The 20,121-nt window shown below is 41.6% G+C and overlaps 1 protein-coding gene across 1 annotated transcript in view; it reads left to right on the top strand.

Moving 5' to 3' along the window:
- LOC132401978 (interleukin-23 receptor-like) overlaps positions 1-20,121 on the top strand; it is a 94,004-nt gene that overhangs the window by 26,930 nt on the left and 46,953 nt on the right. The window contains exons 8-10 of the mRNA XM_059984370.1: positions 3,698-3,851; positions 11,167-11,249; positions 19,373-19,580. Of these exons, the coding sequence (XP_059840353.1) occupies positions 3,698-3,851; positions 11,167-11,249; positions 19,373-19,580 (445 nt within the window). The remainder of the gene's footprint in view (positions 1-3,697; positions 3,852-11,166; positions 11,250-19,372; positions 19,581-20,121) is intronic.

Raw genomic sequence — 20,121 nt, 5'->3', positions numbered from 1 at the left:
CCTGAGGATTTATGAGCATTTGGAGAGAAATAATCTGATTAGCGATACTCAGCATGGCTTTGTCAAGGACAGGTCATGCCTTACGAGCCTGACTGAGTTTGCAGAAGAATTAACAAAACACATTGTTGAAGGTAGAGCAGTGGATGTAGTGGATATGGATTTCAGTAAGGCACTTGATAAGGTTCCCCATGCAAGGCTCATTCAGAAACTAATGAGGCATGGGATCCAAGGAGACCTTGCTTTGTGGATCCAGAATTGGTTTGCTCACAAAAGGCAAAAGGTGGTTGCAGATGGTTCATATTCTGTATGGAGGTCGGTGACCAGTGGTGTTCTGCAGGGATCTGTTCTGGGACCCCTCCTCTTTGTGATTTTTATAAATCACCTGGATGAAGAAGTAGAAGGGTGGGTTAGTAAGTTTGCTGATGACACAAAAGTTGGGGGTGTTGTTGATAGTCTGGAGAGTTGTCAGAGGTTACAACAGGACATCGATAGGATGCAGAACTGGGCTAAGAAGTGGCAGATGGAGTTCAACCCTGATAACTGTGAAGCGGTTCATTTTGGTAGGTCATATTTGAAGGCAGGATACAATATTAATGGTCAGACTCTTGGTAGTGTGGAGGATCAGAGAGATCTTGGGGTCCGTGTCCATAGGACGCTCAAAGCAGCTGCACAGATTGACTGTGTTGTTAAGATGGCATATGGGTGCTGGCTTTCATCAACTGTGGGTTTGAGTTCAAGAGCCATGAGGTAATGTTACAGCTATATAAGACCTTGATGGGACCCCACTTGGGGTACTGTGTTCAGTTCTTGTTAGTCTATAGTATGTGGATACTACAGAGAGAGTACAGAGGAAATTTACAAGGATTTTGCCTGGATTGGAGAGTGTACCTTATGAGAATAGGTTGAGTTAACTTGACCTTTTCTCCTTGGAGCAATGGAGGATGAGAAATGACCTGATAGAGGTGGTTTAGATGATGAGAGGGATTGATTGTGTGGATAGTCAGAGACTTTTTTCCAGGGCTGAAATGGCTAAGACAAGTTTTAAGGTGCTTGGAAGTAGGTACAGAGGGGATGTGAGGGCTCAGTTTTACACATAGTGAGTCATGGGTGCGTGGAATGCAGTGCCGGTGATGTGGTGGAGGTGGATACAATAGGGTCTTTTAGGAGACTCTTCGATAGGTACATGGAGCTTAGAAAAATAGAGGGCTATTCGGTGGGGTAATTCCAGGCTGTCTCCAGAGTAGGTTACATGATTGGCACAACATTGTGGGCCGAAGGGCCTGTAATGTGCTGCAGATTTCTATGTTCTATGTTCTATGATATTATATTTTTTTCTCGGAGACTTTGAGAATAGTTCTGAAGCATCTTTGCGGTCTTCTTTTTAATCTGTTAGAAACAGTGTGCCTTTTTCAGGAGTTTGGTGTTGAGCGTGCAAATGACATGGTTTTTCCATTGCAACTGATTGGCTGTAATTAGATCTACCGTGGGATATTAATATGAGACAACACTACCATTGATTCATTCAATGAATATGGACAATTTTACATCATCAGCTTTGGTCTTTTGAAGTGCCTAGTATGAGTAGTCGAGGTCTCTAAAGTGTGCAGCTAGGTAGGAATCAACACTTCCTGGTAGATCATGATTTTTGTGCTCTGTTTGAGATCTTGATCTTCAAAAGTTGTTTTTTCTCTCCCTCTTAAATGGTCATAGGCCATGCTAGTGCATTGAAAGCATTTGTGAATTTTTTTCATCAGCATCACCCTTTACTGGGACATGGGTCCAGAAGTATGGGATGTGATCTGCATTTCCTAGGGTTTGTAGACCTTTATTGTGCAGTTGGGACAGGCTGTTGGAGGACTGAAGTTCACTTTGTTGATTTCTCTGAATCACTGACAATCCGATCTCCAAAAGTGAATTTAGGTAGGCACTATCTGCACTTCCTTCAACTTGTTAACTCAGGTTGGGAATGGCCTCTGTTCTGGCATGGAGACAACAAAAATGAACAGTTTCCCACTTGTCTTTCAAATTACTTCCATTCCAGTAGGAAGCATTTTGGAAGTGAAGTGCAGCAGTGTGTTGAGAAAGGTGAAGAGATTAGCAGCAATGGAACAGCCTTCATTCCAAAGTGGATTTAGTTCTGTGGTGGGCCCACTGCGGTCGGTTAGTCTCACAGTCAATGTGTCTTCACATAGCAAAACATGGGATGGAAACCAGTTTCTAAAGGCTGGGGAGCTTGAGTGGATTCTCTAGATTCATCCAAAGATACATTGTACTGTCTGCCATAGGGAAAGCCAATCAGACTGTTATCAAAGCTTATCAGACCCTCATGAGAGGGGTTCAGCCATCCTTAACTAGTTTTTTTTTAACTTTTTAAAATTTTTATTGATCACAAACAAAAACAAAAACATTAAAAATATATGTTAACAAAGCCAGGGAATCACACATAAGCAGCAACAAATCAGCAAATATATAACTACTAACTCTAAATATACAAATACACAAGAAGATCCACTCCAAATACTGTTGGACAGAAGGAACTATATCTGAAAGGAGTCACAAAACAGAAATATTTACAGAGATAACCCGAAATGTTGACAGATTTGTACAGTCTTTACAGCTTTATGGTTATGGGAAGTTTTCAGAGTATTAATGTATAGTTTGAAGTCTGACGTAAAAAATATAAATGTAGGTTTCTTATTGCTGTATTTGCATTCATGGATATAAAATTTGCTGTAAATTAACAGAAGATTTATGATTTTAAAAAATGATCTCTATGAGATTTGGTATCATTAGTAAACCCAAGTAAGATATTTTCAAAACAAAAAGTAAAATCCACATTAATATATTAGTCGCTTGGGGAATCTGAGGAGGAGGAGTATTTGGGGCTTATTTAATAAATTTTTATTGAGGAATAAAATTAAAGAAATTTCATTTAAAATTATACATAGATATTATCCAGCCAATATTTATTTGACAATGTTTAATTCAAATATTGAAACTAACTGTTCTTTTGTGGTTTCTATCCAGAGGATTTATTTCATCTGTTTTGGGATGGTGACTAAGTGAAAACACTTTGGGTTGATGTTTGTCAATTTATAGACCGTCCTTAACCAGTTTGGCCTACTTTTGGTTCCAGGCACAAAACATCCTCTGACGCGATCTATCAATACATCTGTTATGGGGAAATTATGACAGATATGAACGTTAGTCTTGCCAAACAAGCCCACATCCTGAAAAAAAATATAAAGTTAACCTGAATCCTCCCCTTAATCATTTCATCCAGGTGATCAGAGCAGTTCCCCGAAAGGCACTATGGATCTATCCACCCGGAGTGTGTGCTTATGATCTTCACTCCATGACAACCCCAAGAGCAATGCAGGGATCAACTACTATGCATGGTCTTCTCATCCTTGGAGATATTATATCTGCTGTGCAACACTTTAATATTAGTACAAAATTCTACTGGGTTTTCTTCAGTGTATCTCTTTTATAAACAGAATAATGACAATTATATATTATGCTCCTTTGAACAGATAACGGAATAATGTGCATATGCATTGTGATAACAAAGGTACTGTTGCTGTGAGATTTTATTATGCAGCAAACACTGTCTTATGACAATATATTTTAATGCCTTGGATTTAAAATGAGTTACCAGAGATGATGTTAAGGATTGTTTTCCTGTCGTCTATTTTAGATTGCTAAGAGTAATATCACCGACAATTCGAGCTATCTCAGCCGCTGTGAACCCTTCAGAGAATATGAGCTTCAGATCCGCTGCATCCATGTTCAAGGCTATAAGTACAGCAGTGAGTGGAGTAGGTCATTTATAACCAAAACCCCTGAGGCAGGTGAGTTGAAGGAATTCAGTGGTGAGATAATAGAAACTAACATATACCTAGTAAACCCATTACCATGTAAGTGAAATATGAACAACAATGGTCATTGAGCAAGTGTGTGTGTGTGTGTGTGTGTGTGTGTGTGTGTGTGCGTGTGTGTGTGTGAGATTAGATGTGGACTGTAAATTTAATGTTGTATACAATTGCTTTTAAAGAAATTTCTTAATGCAGGAGAGATTATATTTGGTGATCTTAGATTAAGTACTTGGGTTCCCTTTCTCTTCAGACCATAAAGACTAAGTATTCTGTTTAGTCGGCTGTATCCTATCCTGATCATTAATCTCCATCAATTTTTATGCACCACTTTTCCTAACACTTTAGCTTTCCTTCCTTGTCTCCCCACCCATGACTCACACCTTGCTATTTTAACACATGGAGCTGCTGTGAAGAGATCTTTCTGATGTTACGGATTCAGGCAACAATAAATTTATGAGTTAGGCAAGGGTGTTTATAACAAACAACACGTTTATTAAACAGTGAAAACAAACCCCCCAAAAGTAAACAAATCACTAACGTAACCGGACATCAGCTGCTGTGTGGCAGCTTAAACAGTTCTTAAAGCAATGAAGCTTACAGTTCTTAAAGCGATGTTGCAAAAACAGTTCTTTAAAGTAGTATTGCCAAAAGTTCAAAATGCTCCCAGTCCATTTAAGGGAGAGACTTTTTAAGACAATTTAAATTCCCTTTCACGTCGTGTTGCTTCGGTTCCCAAGATCAAACTTTTCCCACGAAGAATTTATGAAACGAAACGGCTTAAAGGCACTGACCTTTCCTTTACCACACTATCCTCAATCCTTTCTGCTATCTCACAGGGATTAACACGAGAACAGTCAACGAATTCCTTCCGAATAAGGATCAAACAAGTTTGAACCCGTTTCACCGTCGAAATCGATTCTCCTTGATCTTTAACTCCCAAACTCTGATCTTCGCTCTCCACTGATTCTCAACTAGCAGTATTGTAAAGAAACTGCTGGCAATGACCTTTTAAACTTTAGGCACTAGATAAAACTTCATCTTTCAACTAAACTGCGTCATCACATTAAATCACGCAGTGGCATGAAGTCGACATGGTAAATCCAGCCACGAACTGCCCCTCCTCACAGGAAGGGGTCTTCCTTTTATACCCTGTAAAAAAAAAACCTGTCACATGACCTCTACTGGCGGGAAAATGATGTCACTCCACCATCACAAGACCATTACCTCAAGTCCAGTATAGCTTCAACCCCAGTCACATGACAAGTACACCACTGTCACGTGTCACGGGTATGTAACACTGATATGATGTGAGATCGAGTTACTTGAACACAAGACTATTTCCAAAATTCATGTCCAAACCGGCATTCCCTTGGGCACTAGGAGGTCAGAATATATTGATATTGGCGAAGCAATGACTAGGTCTCAAGAAGATGATTACCTTGTTACAGGTGAGGGGTGTGGCAGTAAAGCAAGCATTCCTTACCCGTGAGATTATAAACATTCATTGTATGGTACTGGGCCCTATTATTGAGTGCGGTCCAAGAATCCATTAGGTTGTCTGTGATTAAGAGGTGGTAGTAGTGGTATTGCTGGCCTGGGAAGGGAGAGAAACATCTGCTGGTGATGCTGTTGTGCACAGTATTTGGTGTTACTCTCTGGAAGTACACATCTGGATTTTGGATATACTTTGGGTCAAATGTAATACTTCCTGTGATCAGCTAGTGGTCATTTGGATACTACTCTGCCAAGCTATTACTGTCCATGAACTACTAAGTTCAGCTTAGTAAGAACAATGAAAAAACCCAAATAAGTCTCTTGTATTACCTGGAACTTTATTCAGTTCCATCTTGCCAATATTTCTGCTGTTTACTGAAATACTTTTTTCAGATTCAAATTATATGGCAATGTATTTGTGAACCTTCTAATTTAAGAAAGGAGTGTGATCCCATTGAGTGTCATTGCAGGTGTGAAGTGTAAACTGGAAAAAGCGTTTCATTGAAGGTTCAGTCAATATAATCCCTCAACTTTCAGTCCCTGTGCAAAACATAACTCTTCCATTAAATGCATTGGCATTAAATCATTGGCTTTGAAGGAGAAGAATGTGGAGGATAGGGAGATCAGTGTAGAGCATGTTAATTTGCTGGGGCATTTTGAGATAAAGATAGAGGTAGTGTTGGATCTTTTATGAAGTTCAACTTGGACCACATGTGGAATATTGCATTCATTTCTGGCTGCACCGTTACAGGAAAGGCACTGAGGCTTTGAAGAGGGTGCAGAAGAGGTTTATCATGATACTATCTGGAGCAGAGGGCAAGTGCTATAAGAAAAATTAAACAAAGTTGGGTTGTTTTCTCTGGAGTGGGATAGAACCATAGAACATTACAGAGCAGAAACAGGCCTTTTGGCCCTTTTTGGCTGTGCCGAACCATTTTTCTGCCTAGTCCCATGACCTGCACCTGGGCCATATCCCTCCAAACCCCTCTCATCCATGTATCCATCCAAGTTTTTCTTAAATGTCAAAAGTGAGCCCGCATTCACCACTTCATTTGGCAGCTTCAGCATGAAGAAGCCCCCCCCCTCCAATGTTCCCTTTAAACTTTTCCCCCTTCACCCTTAACCCATGACCTCTGGTTTTTTTCTCCCCTGGCCTCAGTGGAGAAATCCTGCTTGCATTCATTCTATCTATACCCATCATAATTTTATACACGTCTATCAAATCACCCCTCATTCTCCTACACTCCAGGGAATAAAGTCCTAACCTATTCAACCTTTCTCTATAACTCAGTTTCTCAAGTCCCGGCAACATCCTTCTAAACCTTCTCTGCACTCTTTCAACCTTATTAATATCCTTCCTGTAATTAGGTGACCAAAACTGCACACAATTCAATCTCACCAATTTCTTCTACAACCTCACCATTACATTCCAACTCTTATACTCAATACTTTGATCTATAAAGGCCAATGTACCAAATGCTCTCTTTACAACCCTATCTGTTTGTGACGCCACTTTTAGGGAATTATGTATCTGTACTCCCAGATCCCTCTGTTTTACTGCACTCCTCAGTGTCCTACCATTTACCTTGTATGTTCTACCTTGGTTTGACCTTCCGAAGTGCAATACCTCACACTTGTCCGCATTAAACTCCATGTGCCATTTTTCAGCCCATTCCTCCAACAGTCCAAATCCCTCTGGAAGCTTTGAAAACCTTCCTCACTGTCCACTACACCTCCAATCTTTGTATCATCAGCAAATTTGCTGATCCAATTTGCCACATTATCATCCAGATCATTGATATAGATGACAAATAACAATGGACCCAGCACTGATCCCTGTGGCACACCACTAGTCACAGTCCTCCACTCAGAGAAGCAATCCTCCACTACCACTCTCTGACTTCTCCCATTGAGCCAATGTCTAATCCAATTTACTACCTCTCCATGTATACCTAGTGACTGAATCTTCCTAACTAACCTCCCATGCGGGACCTTGTCAAAGGCCTTGCTGAAGTCCATGTATACAACATCCACTGCCTTCTCTTCATCCACTTTCCTGGTAACTTCCTTGAAAAACTCTAATAGATTGGTTAAACATGACCTACCACGCACAAAGCCATGCTGACTTTTTCAAATAAGTCCCTGTCTATCCAAATACTTGTAGATCCTATCTCTTAGTATTCCTTCCAATAACTTACCGGCCTATAATTTCCTGACTTACTTTTTGAGCCTTTTTTAAACAATGGAACTACATGAGCTATCCTCCAATCCTCCGGCACCTGACCCGTGGATATCGACATTTTAAATATTTCTGCCAGGGCCCCTGCAATTTCAGCGCTAGTCTCCTTCAAGGTCCAGGGGAATACCCTGTCAGTTCCTGGGGGTTTATCTACTCTGATTTGCCTCAAGACAGCAAGCACCTCCTTCTCTTTAATCTGTATAAGTTCCATGACCTCCCTACTTGTTTGCCTTGTTTCCATAGACTCCATTCCAGTTTTCTTAGTAAATACAGATGCAAAAAACCCATTTAATATCTTTCCCATTTCTTTTGGTTCCATACGTAGCCGACCACTCTGATCTTCAAGAGGACCAATTTTATCCCTTACTATCCTTTTGCTCTAAACACACCTGCCGGAGCTCTTGGGATTATCCTTCACCCTGACTGTCAAAGCAACCTCATGTTTTCTTTTAGCCCTCCTGATCTCTTTCTTAAGTATTTTCTTACTCTTTTTATACTCCTCAAGCATCTTATTTCCTCCCTGTTGCCTATACCTGTCATACATCTCTCTCTTCTTCTTTATCAGATTTCCACTATCCCTCAAAAACCAAGATTCCTTATTCTTATTCATCTTGGCTTTAACCCTGACAGGAACATACAAACTCTGCACTCTCAAAATTTCTCCTTTGAAGGCCTCCCACTTACCAATCACATCCTTGCCAGAGAACAACCTGTCCCAATCTACGCTTTTTAGATCCTTTCTCACTTCTTCAAATTTGACCTTTTTCCAGTTTAAAACTTCAACCCGAGGACTAGATCTATCTTTATCCACGATCAATGTGAAACCAATGGCGTTACGATCACTGGAACCAAAGTGTTCTGCTACACACACTTCCATCACCTGCCCTAACTCATTTCCTAATAGGAGGTCTAATATTGCATCCTCCCTAGCTGGTTCATCTATATATCGATTTAGAAAACTTCCCTGAACACATTTCACAAACTCTAACCCATCTAGACCTTTAACAGTATGGGAGTCTCAATCAATGTGTGGAAAATTAAAATCCCCTACAATCACAACTTTCTGTCTCCTGCAGTTGTCTGTTATCTCTCGGCAGATCTGCTCCTCCAATTTTCACTGACTATTGGGTGGTCTATAATACAACCCTATTAATGTGTTCATACCTTAGGCTGAAGGAAGTCCTGATAGAGGTTTATAAGATTATGAGAGGCGTAGATGGAGTAGACAGCCAGTACCTTTCTCCCAGGATTAGTGTCTATTGCATGAATTTAAGGTAAAAGGGGGAAAGTTCAAAGGAGATGTGTGGGGTAAGTTTTTTACAGAGAATGGTGGGTACCTGGATTGCGCTGCTTGGGGTGATGGTAGTCAAATGCAATAGAGGTGTTCAAGAGGCACTTGGACAGGCATATAAATATGCAGGTTATGGAAAGAAATGGACATTGCGTAGGGAGAAGGGATGAGTTTAGCTGGGCTTTTAATTACTAATTAAAGTAGTTTGGCACACATTGTGGACTGTAGGGCTGTTCAGTGTTCTGTGAGTCAAACTGTTATGAGCTCACACCCTTATTGTTCCACCTGCTGGTAGAACTATAACATGTCCAGGCCTCCCTGTCAAACGCTTCCCTTGTAGTAACTACTGTTACAAGTAATCAAGTATGTTTTCGAATGACTCATTTCCCCATCACACACTCTTGGGCTTTGAAGATTCGAGATTGTTTGGTGTCATTTCCAGTACACACGTGTAAAAGAGAGTAAAATAATTGTTACTCCGGATCCAAAACAACCGCAAAAAGACACAGCAAAATAAAGAACACCATAAAAATAATTTAAAAGCTCAATACGTATAAATACATAAGAAAGCATATACACATAAATTGATTGTATGTCCATAAATTGACACTAGGCACACGAGTGTCTGTACATAAGGTAACTGACAGGAAATGATAACATAGTGGAAGTAGAGTGGGTGGAGGTGTTGGTCAGCCTTACTGCTTGGGAAAATAACTATCTTTGAGTCTGGTGGTCCCACTGTGGATGCCACATAGTCTCATCCCTGATGGGAGTGGGACAAACAGTCCATGAACAGGGTGGGTGGGATCCTTCATGATGTTACAGGCCATTTTCTAGCACCTTTCTGTATCTATGTCCTTGATGGTGGGTAGGCTGCTGCAGGTGATGCTCTGGGCAGTTTTGACTACCTGTTGTAGAGCTTTCCTGTCTACCGCAGTGCGGTTTCCATACCATGCAGTGATGCAGTTTGTAGGATGCTCTCTTCAGCACATCTGTAGAATGACATGTGCATAGTCCAGCTCTCTTCAGCCTCCTCAAAAATTAGAGATGTTGGTGGGATTTCCTGGCTGAGTAGAATGTGTTCTGGGACCATGAGAGATTGCACGAGATGTGTGCTCCTGGGTGTTTGAAACTGCTCCCAGTTTCCACTGCTGTTCCACCAATGTAAAGCGGCCTGCGAGTGGTGTGAGTGCTCCTGAAGTTGGTAACCATTTCCTTTACCTTGTTGAATAAGAGGTCATTCACCTGGCACCAGGCCTCAAGCTCTTCCCCCTTGTCTCTGTCGGTTGTCTCGTCGTTGCTGGTGACCCCACCACTCCAGTGTCATTGGTGAACTTGACAATGTGATTACTCAGGTGTTTGATCATGCAGCCATGTGTGAGCAGAGTGCACAGCAATGGGCTCAGCCCACAGCTGTGAGAGGCACCTGCGTTGAGGAGAGCAATTTTGTGAAGGGCATTTTTGCAGCATTTTGGCATTAGCGAATTTGATTATATTTGTTTGTCTTGTACTAATTGCTGAAATTTTTCCCTTTATCCCTTTCCAAAAGAAACTCACCCATTTAATTATTTGTTTCTCTTAGTACTGAGCACTGCATATTGCTTTAATGTCATGTTAAAGCTCATCACTCATTTGATTTCTCATAAAGCTTACGTTCATTCTTTGGGGTTTCGTGTTCCATGGATGTCTGCGAAGAATAAGAATTTCATGTGGCATACTATATACATTCTCTGATATTAAGTTGAACCATTTGAAGCTTCTAACACTCCTGTAGTTCTCAGCCCCTTTAGTGTCCGTACCTCTACCATGTCAGACATACCCACTACTTGTCATGTGACTTGTCATATGCCCTTAACAAGCCCAGCCAGACTCCAGCAATCCTTAAACAATCCTCAACATAATAAGAGAACAGAGAGTAGCTCTGCTTGAACTCCTGGCTTGTTCTCACCTGAAATTTTCAGCCGTCAATAAAGCGTTAGTGACAAGGTCTATAAATCCATTCATGCTGGGTGCATTTCATCCCTGCCTACATGGAAAAAGATTTTTATATGTATCTGTATCTATATATTTGGGCAAATATAATGGAAGTCCACACGACAAGGTTCACTGCCCTGACCTGTAGACATACTGTATGAAATGAGTTATACTGTCACAGTGGAAAGAGTGGAAATGTAATACTGAAAAGAGTTAAAATTGAATTGTGTTTCTGTTAAAAGCCATTATTCCAGCAACAAGCATTATTTTTCTTCCCTGATGAATCGTTACAGAACCGGTGGGAGTTTTAGATGCATGGAGTTTACATGAGCCAACCCATCTGAACAAACACAGGAGAATAATCATCTACTGGAAGGTTTGTTGAACACTTCATACCCAGGATGTTGTTATAGTCAAAGGCACAAATAGCCATCAGCAGCAGTATTAATGATAGGACAAAGGGCAGTAATGAAAACATGCTGAAGTTATTGCTGTCAAAATGCTTGTTAGCACCCAGTATAAGTGGTGATGCATTAAAATGGGATGTGGGTTATTTTACCTCTTATCACATTTTTGGCATTTAAAAGTAATCCAAACAAGATAGAAATGTAGTATTGTCACATCCACACAACCCTGTGAAAGTATCAGCAACAACAGAACACACCTGGAGTCTGGTTTTGCTGTTAACAAAATGCTACTTTATTAGTAACTATGTCATATAGTAACTTAAACCAGGTAAATCAAGAGTTAATGGTGTACATAGCTGTAATTAAAGTTCAATTTCAGGTCTTACGATGGTATGTAAGAAAGTTCAGTTCAGATGCACGGGGTCAAAGTGAGAGAGAAATACTTGTGATCTGAATAAACAGGTGCTGTCGGTCCTCCTCGATGTCCTCCAAATCTTCCAAGTCAACCAAACATGACCAACTTAAGAGCACCGTCTTCGAGTGATAATCTACCAACCCAGGCAAGGGTCAGGCACAATGGTAAATTCCACAGGGTTGCCCTTTACATGTCACGGGTCGTTTCCTCTTAATTGATCCTCAGCCCCACCCTTTGTGGGCACTTAAAAGTTCAGTGGCAATTTCTGCCACCTGCCTTCGTGCGTCTGTGTCCTTGTAAAAAGTAAACAAGCTGCAGAAAAACCATAACATTCGACTGTCCATCAAGTAAGTCCACCCCTCTCCCTCTCCCTCTCCCTCTGGAACAGCTCAAACAGTGTCCAAAAGTCACTCTCATTCTCTCAGTATTTTAAAGTGACAGTCCACAGAAAAAATGAACTCTAGGGGTACATAACAGTATAAATTCAGTTTCAAAGTGCAGAATTCTTTTCTGAATCTGTCTTTCAGTGCTTGCAAGTAAGCATCTTGTAAGTATGCCACAATATCCAGAAAATATATTGTTCATTTGCACCCAATACTTGGGTGCATGGATGAATGTAGTGACTAACATGGCTGCCCACATTCCATTGTCATTTCAAACAATGCTCCTGATTGAAAAACACCCCACAACTTCAGTGAGGTTCCTTGTGGGGTTGCCTTTCCAGAGCATCATGCTCAGAGAAAGCAAGCCTGTTCTTGATGTTGCTCTTCTTGCAGACAGCGGGACCTTCAACAGAGCTTTGAAGGCAGCATTTTGCAGAGCAGGTTTATTTCTGAAGAGCAGCTGTTCTCCCAATATCCAGTTCCTAAATACCCTGTATTCTTCACACACAGAGATAGATCTGCTTAACACATTGAAATAAACTGACAAAGAAAAATCAATTTTCCATGGTGCTCTTCCAAACTGAGTGTGACAGGATGTGCTCCCACTGATACTCCTACCTTTAGTCCCTGCCTGTTGCCAGGTACTCCTCTATACGCAGAATCTGATTCCATGCTGTCCTTTAAATTACCCACCATTTAGAAATGGTGAGTGCAGGTATAGTTGAAAATGAAAATATTGTTCTCTGGTTTAGTATTAATTTTGCACATCAAGTTTCCTTCAGCTGGATTGGATAAATATTGCAGAAACATTTCAGTGTTGGCAATGAAATGCAAAATGATCTCCTGTGGAACCACGTAATTCCTCCAAATTGGCTGATTTTAAGTGAGCTCCCTCTTGTGACAAACTGTGAGATTACAGAATTTACAAATCTAATTTCAGGTCTGACCTCTGCCTTCCCTTTCTTAGTTCCACTGTGAAGACAGTCAGCCGACAATTTGTGAGGCTCAATGGCGGATGGTAATGAGGCTGAGACACTTCTCCCATGAGGCCAGTTTTAGTGCTATCAAAGCAGAAGCACAGGCTTACTGCTGGGCCCATCTGGGTTTCTGCTTTTTCATTTGTGGCTTTGAGAAAAGAGCTGCTTGAGTTCTTGCCAGAAGTATGCAGGAACCTCACAATTTGTGCAACTCAGGCTCCCCTGATGTCTGCATGACCCTGTCGTAATTTTGAAATGTCAGTGGGTTGAAAGGGAGCCATTTATCCATTTATCCATGTTTATTCATTCTTCAGTTACTGGCATTCATAGCAATGAGAGGCCCTGAAGCCATTGCCTTGAACCGCTGTAATTCTTCAGTGCTGTTGAGGAGAGAGTTCCAGCAATGATGAATGGATAGCGACTGTATATGCTTACAAGTCAGACTAGTGTACCAATTAGGAAGGACTGGGTGGCAGACTTGTGTAGGTTGCTCATAATAGAAACATAGAAACATAGAAAATAGGTGCAGGAGTAGGCCATTCAGCCCTTCAAGCCTGCACCGCCATTCAGTATGATCATGGCTGATCATCCAACTCAGAACCCTGTACCTGCTTTCTCTCCATACCCCCTGATCCCTTTAGCCACAAGGGCCATATCTAACTTCCTCTTAAATATAGCCAATGAACCGGCCTCAACTGCCTCCTGTGGCAGAGAATTCTACAGATTCACCACTCTCTGTGTGAAGAAGTTTTTCCTCATCTCGGTCCTAAAGGGCTTCCCCTTTATCCTTAAACTGTGACCCCTCATTCTGGATTTCCCCAACATCAGAAACAATCTTCCTGCATCTAGCCTGTCCAATCACTTTAGAATTTTATACGTTTCAATAAGATCCCCCCCTAGTCTAAATTCTGGTGAGTGTAAGCCTAGTTGATCCAGTCTTTCTTCATATGAAAGTCCTGCCATCCCAGGAATTAATCTGGTGAACCTTCTCTGTACTCCCTCTGTGGTAAGAATGTCTTTCCTCAGATTAGGGGACCAAAACTGCACACAATATTCTAGGTGCGGTCTCACCAAGGCCTTGTACAACTGCAGTAGAACCTCCCTGCTCCTGTACTCAAATCCTTTTGCTATGAATGCCAACATACCATTTGCCTTTTTCACCATCTGCTGTACCTGCATGCCTACCTTCCATGACTGGTCTACAATGACACCCAGGTCTTGTTGCACCTCCCCTTTTCCTAATCGGCCACCATTCAGATAATAATCTGTTTTCCTGTTCTTGCAACCAAAGAGGATAACCTTACATTTATCCACATTAAATTGCATCTGCCATGAATTTGCCCACTCACCTAACCTATCCAAGTCACCCTGCATCCTCTTAGCATCCTCCTCACAGCTTCGTGTGATCCGCAAACTTGGAGATGCTGCATTTAATTCCCTCGTCTAAATCATTAATATATATTGTAAACAACTGGGGTCCCAGCACTGAGCCTTGCGGTACCCCACTAGTCACTGCCTGCCATTCTGAAAAGGTCCCGTTTACTCCCACTCTTTGCTTCCTGTCTGCCAACCAATTCTCTATCCACATCAATACCATACCCCCAATACCGTGTGCTTTAAGTTTGCACAGTAATCTCCTGTGTGGGACCTTGTCAAAAGCCTTTTGAAAATCTAAATATACCACATCCACTGGCTCTCCCCCATCCACTCTACTAGTTACATTTTCAAAAAATTCTATAAGATTTGTCAGACATGATTTTCCTTTCACAAATCCATGCTGACTTTGTCCGATGATTTCACCTCTTTCCAAATGTACTGTTATCACATCTTTGATAACCAACTCCAGCATTTTCCCCACCACTAACCAGTCTATAATTCCCCGGTTTCTTTCTCCCTCCTTTTTTAAAAAGTGGGGTTACATTAGCCACCCTCCAATCCTCAGGAACTAATCCAGAATCTAAGGAGTTTTGAAAAATTATCACTAATGCATCCACTATTTCTTGGGCTACTTCCTTAAGCACTCTGGGATGCAGACCATCTGGCCCTGGGGATTTATCTGCCTTTAATCCCTTCAATTTACCTAACACCACTTCCCTACTAACACGTATTTCCCTCAGTTCCTCCATCTCACTAGACCCTCGGTCCCTTTCTCTTTCCGGAAGATTATTTACGTCCTCCTTAGTGAAGACAGAACCAAAGTAGTTATTCAATTGGTCTGCCATGTATTTGTTCCCTATGATCAATTCACCTGTTTCTGACTGTAAAGGACCTACATTTGTCTTGACCAATCTTATTCTTTTCATGTATCTATAAAAGCTTTTACAGTCAGTTTTTATGTTCCCTGCCAGCTTTCTCTCATAATTTTTTTTCCCTTTCCTAATTAAACCCTTTGTCCTCCTCTGCTAGTCTCTGAATTTCTCCCAGTCCTCAGGTGTGCCATTTTGTTTTTTACTCATTTATATGTTTCTTCTTTGGACTTGATACTATCCCTAATTTCCCTTCTCAGCCACGGGTGCGCTACCATCCCTGGTTTATTCTTTTGCTAAACTGGGATGAACAATTGTTGTAGTTCATCCATGCGATCTTGCATATCCACCGTCAACCCTTTAAGTATCATTTACCAGTCTATCTTAGCTAATTCACGTCTCATACCTTCAAAGTTACCCTTCTTTAAGTTCAGAACCTTTGTTTCTGAATTAACTATGTCACTCTCCGTCTTAATGAAGAATTCCACCATATTATGGTCACTCTTACCCAAGGGGCCTCGCACGACAAGATTGCTAACTAACCCTCCCTCATTGCTCAATACTCAATCTAGAATGGCCTGCTCTCTAGTTGGTTCCTCGACATGTTGGTTCAGAAAACCATCCCACATACATTCCAAGAAATCCTCTTCCTCAGCACCCTTACCAATTTGGTTCACCCAATCTATATGTAGATTGAGGTCACCCATTATAACTACTGTTCCTTTATTACACGCTTTTCTAATTTCCTGTTTAATGCCATCCCCAACCTCACTACTACTGTTAGGTGGCCTGTACACAACTCCCACCAGCGTTTTCTGCCCCTTAGTGTTATGCAGCTCTACCCATATAAAGGGGGAAAGGCTTAGTAAATAATTGTTTTTTAGAAGCACTGATGTAAACCTCCTAAAACTGAACACAGACAAAATGCTGGTGGAACACAGCAGGCCAGGCAGCATCTATAGGGAGAAGCGCTGTTGACGTTTCGGGCCGAGACCCAAAGGGTCCACCAGCATTTTGTGTGTTGTTGTTTGAATTTCCAGCATCTGCAGATTTCCTCGTGTTTGCTCCTAAAACTGAACTCTGGCAGAAGTAGATATAGGTTCCAGACTGATTCTTCTCCATGGTGAGCCCTTACATCTTTCAACACTGCCCCACGAATGAGCTGCCCAAATGTCAAACACTATATGGATGGTGTGACCTGACACACCAGTATGCATTCTGTTTGCGTCTCGACTCCAACCTCCCTCCAGGCCAGTGGAAAAGTTCACAGAAACATCCACCCCATGCTTTGTTAAGTCTTAGAGTTGATTAGAGTTGCTGTTGCTAAGTCTTTCCTTACACAGTTCATTTAATAAGTGCATCAATCAAGCCTCAACATTGGAAGGAAAACCGGCCAATGCTGGAAATCTGAAATTTTGATGCAGTTTCTTAAACCTGAAATGGTGACAAAGTTCAAAGTATATTTATTATCAAAGAATGTACACTACACTACGCACAACCTTGAGATTCATCTCTTGCAGACTGCCACAAAACAAAGAAACACAATAGGATCCACAACAAAGCACACACAACAAAGACCGACAAACATTCAGTGGGCAGACAAAAGTACAAATCATGCAAATGATAAAAGAGTAAAAAAAATACACAGAACAAGCACTGCAGAGGCCCCAAAAGTGAGTCCACAGCTGAGGAGTCAGTTCAGCGCTGAGGTGAGTGAAGCCCGTCCAGGAGCCCCATGGGTGCAGAGTAACAACTGCTCCCGAACCTGGCAGTGTGAGACCCAAGACCCACTACCCAATTTTTTAGCAGTGACAAGAGAGGAAGATGGGTTAAATGCAAGCATTTGCAATGTGCTCATGGCTGTTTCTCTCTGTATGGATGCCTCCTGATCTGAATTGAATTGAATTGACTTTATTTCTTACATCCTTCACATACGTGAGGAGTAAAAATCTTTATGCTACGTTTCCATAGAACCACAGAACATTACAGCACAGAAACAGGCCCTTTGCCCCTTTGGCCCTTTTTGGCTGTACTGAACTATTTTTCTGCCTAGTCCTACTGACCTGCACCTGGACCATATCCCTCCATACCCCTTTCATCCATGTACCTGTCCAAGTTTTTCTTAAATGTTAAAAGTGAGCCCACATTTACCATTTCGTCTGGCAACTCACTCCACACTCCCCCTAATGTTCCCTTTAAACTTTTCCCCCTTCACCTTTAACCCATGTCCTTTGGGTTTTTTTTTCTCCCCTAGCCTCAGTGGAAAAAGCCTGCTTGCATTCACTCTATATATACCCACCATAATTTTATACACCTCTATCAAATCTCCCCTAACTCTACACTCCAGGGAATAAAATCCTAACCTATTCAACCTTTCTCTGTAACTCAGTTTCTCAAGTCCTGGCAACATCCTTGTAAACCTTCGCTGCAATCTTTCAACCTTATTAATATCCTTCCTGTAAGGTGACCAAAACTGCACACAATACTCCAAATTCGGCCTCACCAATGCCTTGTACAACTTCACCATAACATTCCAACTCTTATACTCAATACATAAAGGCCAATGTACCAAAAGCTCTCTTTACAACCCTATCTACCTGTGATGCCACTTTTAGGCAATTATGTATCTGTATTCCCAGATCCCTCTGTTCTACTGCACTCCTCAGTGTCCTACCATTTACCTTGTATGTTCGACCTTGGTTTGTCCTTCCAAAGTGCAATATCTCACACTTGGCTGCATTAAACTCCATCTGCCATTTGTCAGCCCATTTTTCCAGCTGGTCCAAATCCCTCTGCAAGTTTTGAAAACCTTCCATCTGAAGGTGCAATGTGCTTATTATAGTAAGTTGTAACAAATAGTATGTAAAGTAAGATATACAACAAGACAATATAGCTTATTTCAATTGTGTCGGCATGAATTAATCAGTCCGATGGTCTGGTGGAAGAAGCTGTCCGGGAATCTGTTGGTCCTGGCTTTGCTACGGTACCGTTTCCCAGATGGTAGCAGCTGAAACGTTTAAAGTTGGGGTGACTCGGGTCTGCAATGATCCTTTGGGCCCTTTTTACACACCTGTCTTTGTAAATGTCCTGAATCATGGGAAGTTCACACCTACAGATGTGCTGGGCTGTCTGCACCACTCTCTGCAGAGTCCTACGATAGAGGGAGGTACAGTTCCCATACCAGGCAGTGATGCAGCCAGTCAGGATGCTCTCAATTGTGCCCCTGTAGAAAGTCCTTAGGATTTGGGGACTCATGTCGAACTTCTTCAACCATCTGAGATGAAAGTGGCGCTGTTGTGCTTTTCTCACCACACGGCCAGTGTGTACAGACCACGTGAGGTCCTCGGTGATGTGTATACCAAGGAACTTGAAGCTGTTCACCCTCTCAACCCCAGATCCACTGATGTCAATAGGGGTTAGCCTGTCTCCATTCCTCCCGTAGTCCACAACCAGCTCCTTTGTTTTTGTGACTTTGAGGGAGAGGTTGTTCTTTGACACCACTGTGGCAGGGCGATGACTTCTCTGTAGGCCGCCTCGTTATTATTTAAGATGAGGACAATCAATGTAGTATTATTGGCAAATGTAATTAGCAGATTGGAGCTGTGGGTGGCGAAACACTCATGAGAGTAAAGGAGGAGGCTTAGGACACAGCCCTGAGGGCCCCTGAGTTGAGGGTCAGAGGGACAGAGGTAAGGGAGCCCACACTTACCATCTGCCAGCAATCTGATCCAGGATCCAGCTGCACAAGGCAAGGTGAAGCACTCTGTGGAGTGTTTCCAATATTTTTTGTTTCAAGCATCAGTACGCAGTGATTTTTAGCAATGGCAGTAATTGGATTTTCTGTCTCTTCCTCTCTCTGGCAAAACCTGATCATTTACAGGCGAAGCATTTGCCCCTGTACTGACCCAATCCATTAATCTGCCAACAGTAGTAGAAAAATTAGTGGTAGGAGGCAAAATTGTAGCAATCTCTTGGTGTTCCACAAATGTAACCCTTCATTAAGGAACTTAATGATTCTTTTTAGCCAAGAAATTTCTGCCGTTTATTAACATAATACTCTCCTTTCCCTAGCCTCTCCTCCATCCTCAGGAAACCAGGGGAATTATTCTGGGTTATCATCTTTATTATCTACAAAATGGACAGAGAAAATTCATCCAGCAGAATGTAACAGAAACCCAGTACAGCTGGAGAACACCCTGGGAATCAGACACTATCTTCATCACCGCATTTAACTCCAAAGGAAACACAACGCCCTCAGTGCTCCACATAGGAGAAGCAAGTAATTTCAATTATTTTCAGGAGCTTTGCTCTGAAGCCAAATTCACCATTTACTTGTATTTACACGTACAACTATTTCAAGAACTGTCATTTCCTGTTACAGGTTAGAGGCTGATGTAGATTTTACTCCCACTCATTTCTCAGAATAGTCAACATTGAACAGGAAGGTGTAGATTTGACTCTGTATAGAAAAAGGGTCAGACTCTTAGTTAAGAAATTTGTAACATTTGATAGCAGACAATTAGAAAAGGCAATGGCAGACATGAACTCCATCAGAACAAGCCCGGGAATGGAAAGTAAAACTAGGGAGCAATACTGCTTAATGGTCCTGAAAATGCTAAATAATTGGTGTATGTGGCACAAATACCTTTCAGTTATTGGAAATTTTAATTTTAGCATTGGCTGTACTTCTGTTTAATTGAAAAACTATATTTTTGTCTCAAGTTTTCACTGAGCAAAGATATCTCACTGAATGCTGCTTAAAGAGGGCAGAGGAAACAGGTCAAAACCACACTAGGACTGTGAGCTGAGACCAGCTGTAG

The sequence above is a fragment of the Hypanus sabinus genome, chromosome 11, assembly GCF_030144855.1.
Source record: "Hypanus sabinus isolate sHypSab1 chromosome 11, sHypSab1.hap1, whole genome shotgun sequence".
Taxonomy (NCBI): Eukaryota; Metazoa; Chordata; class Chondrichthyes; order Myliobatiformes; family Dasyatidae; genus Hypanus; species Hypanus sabinus.
This window is presented reverse-complemented; position numbering and strand designations above follow the sequence as displayed.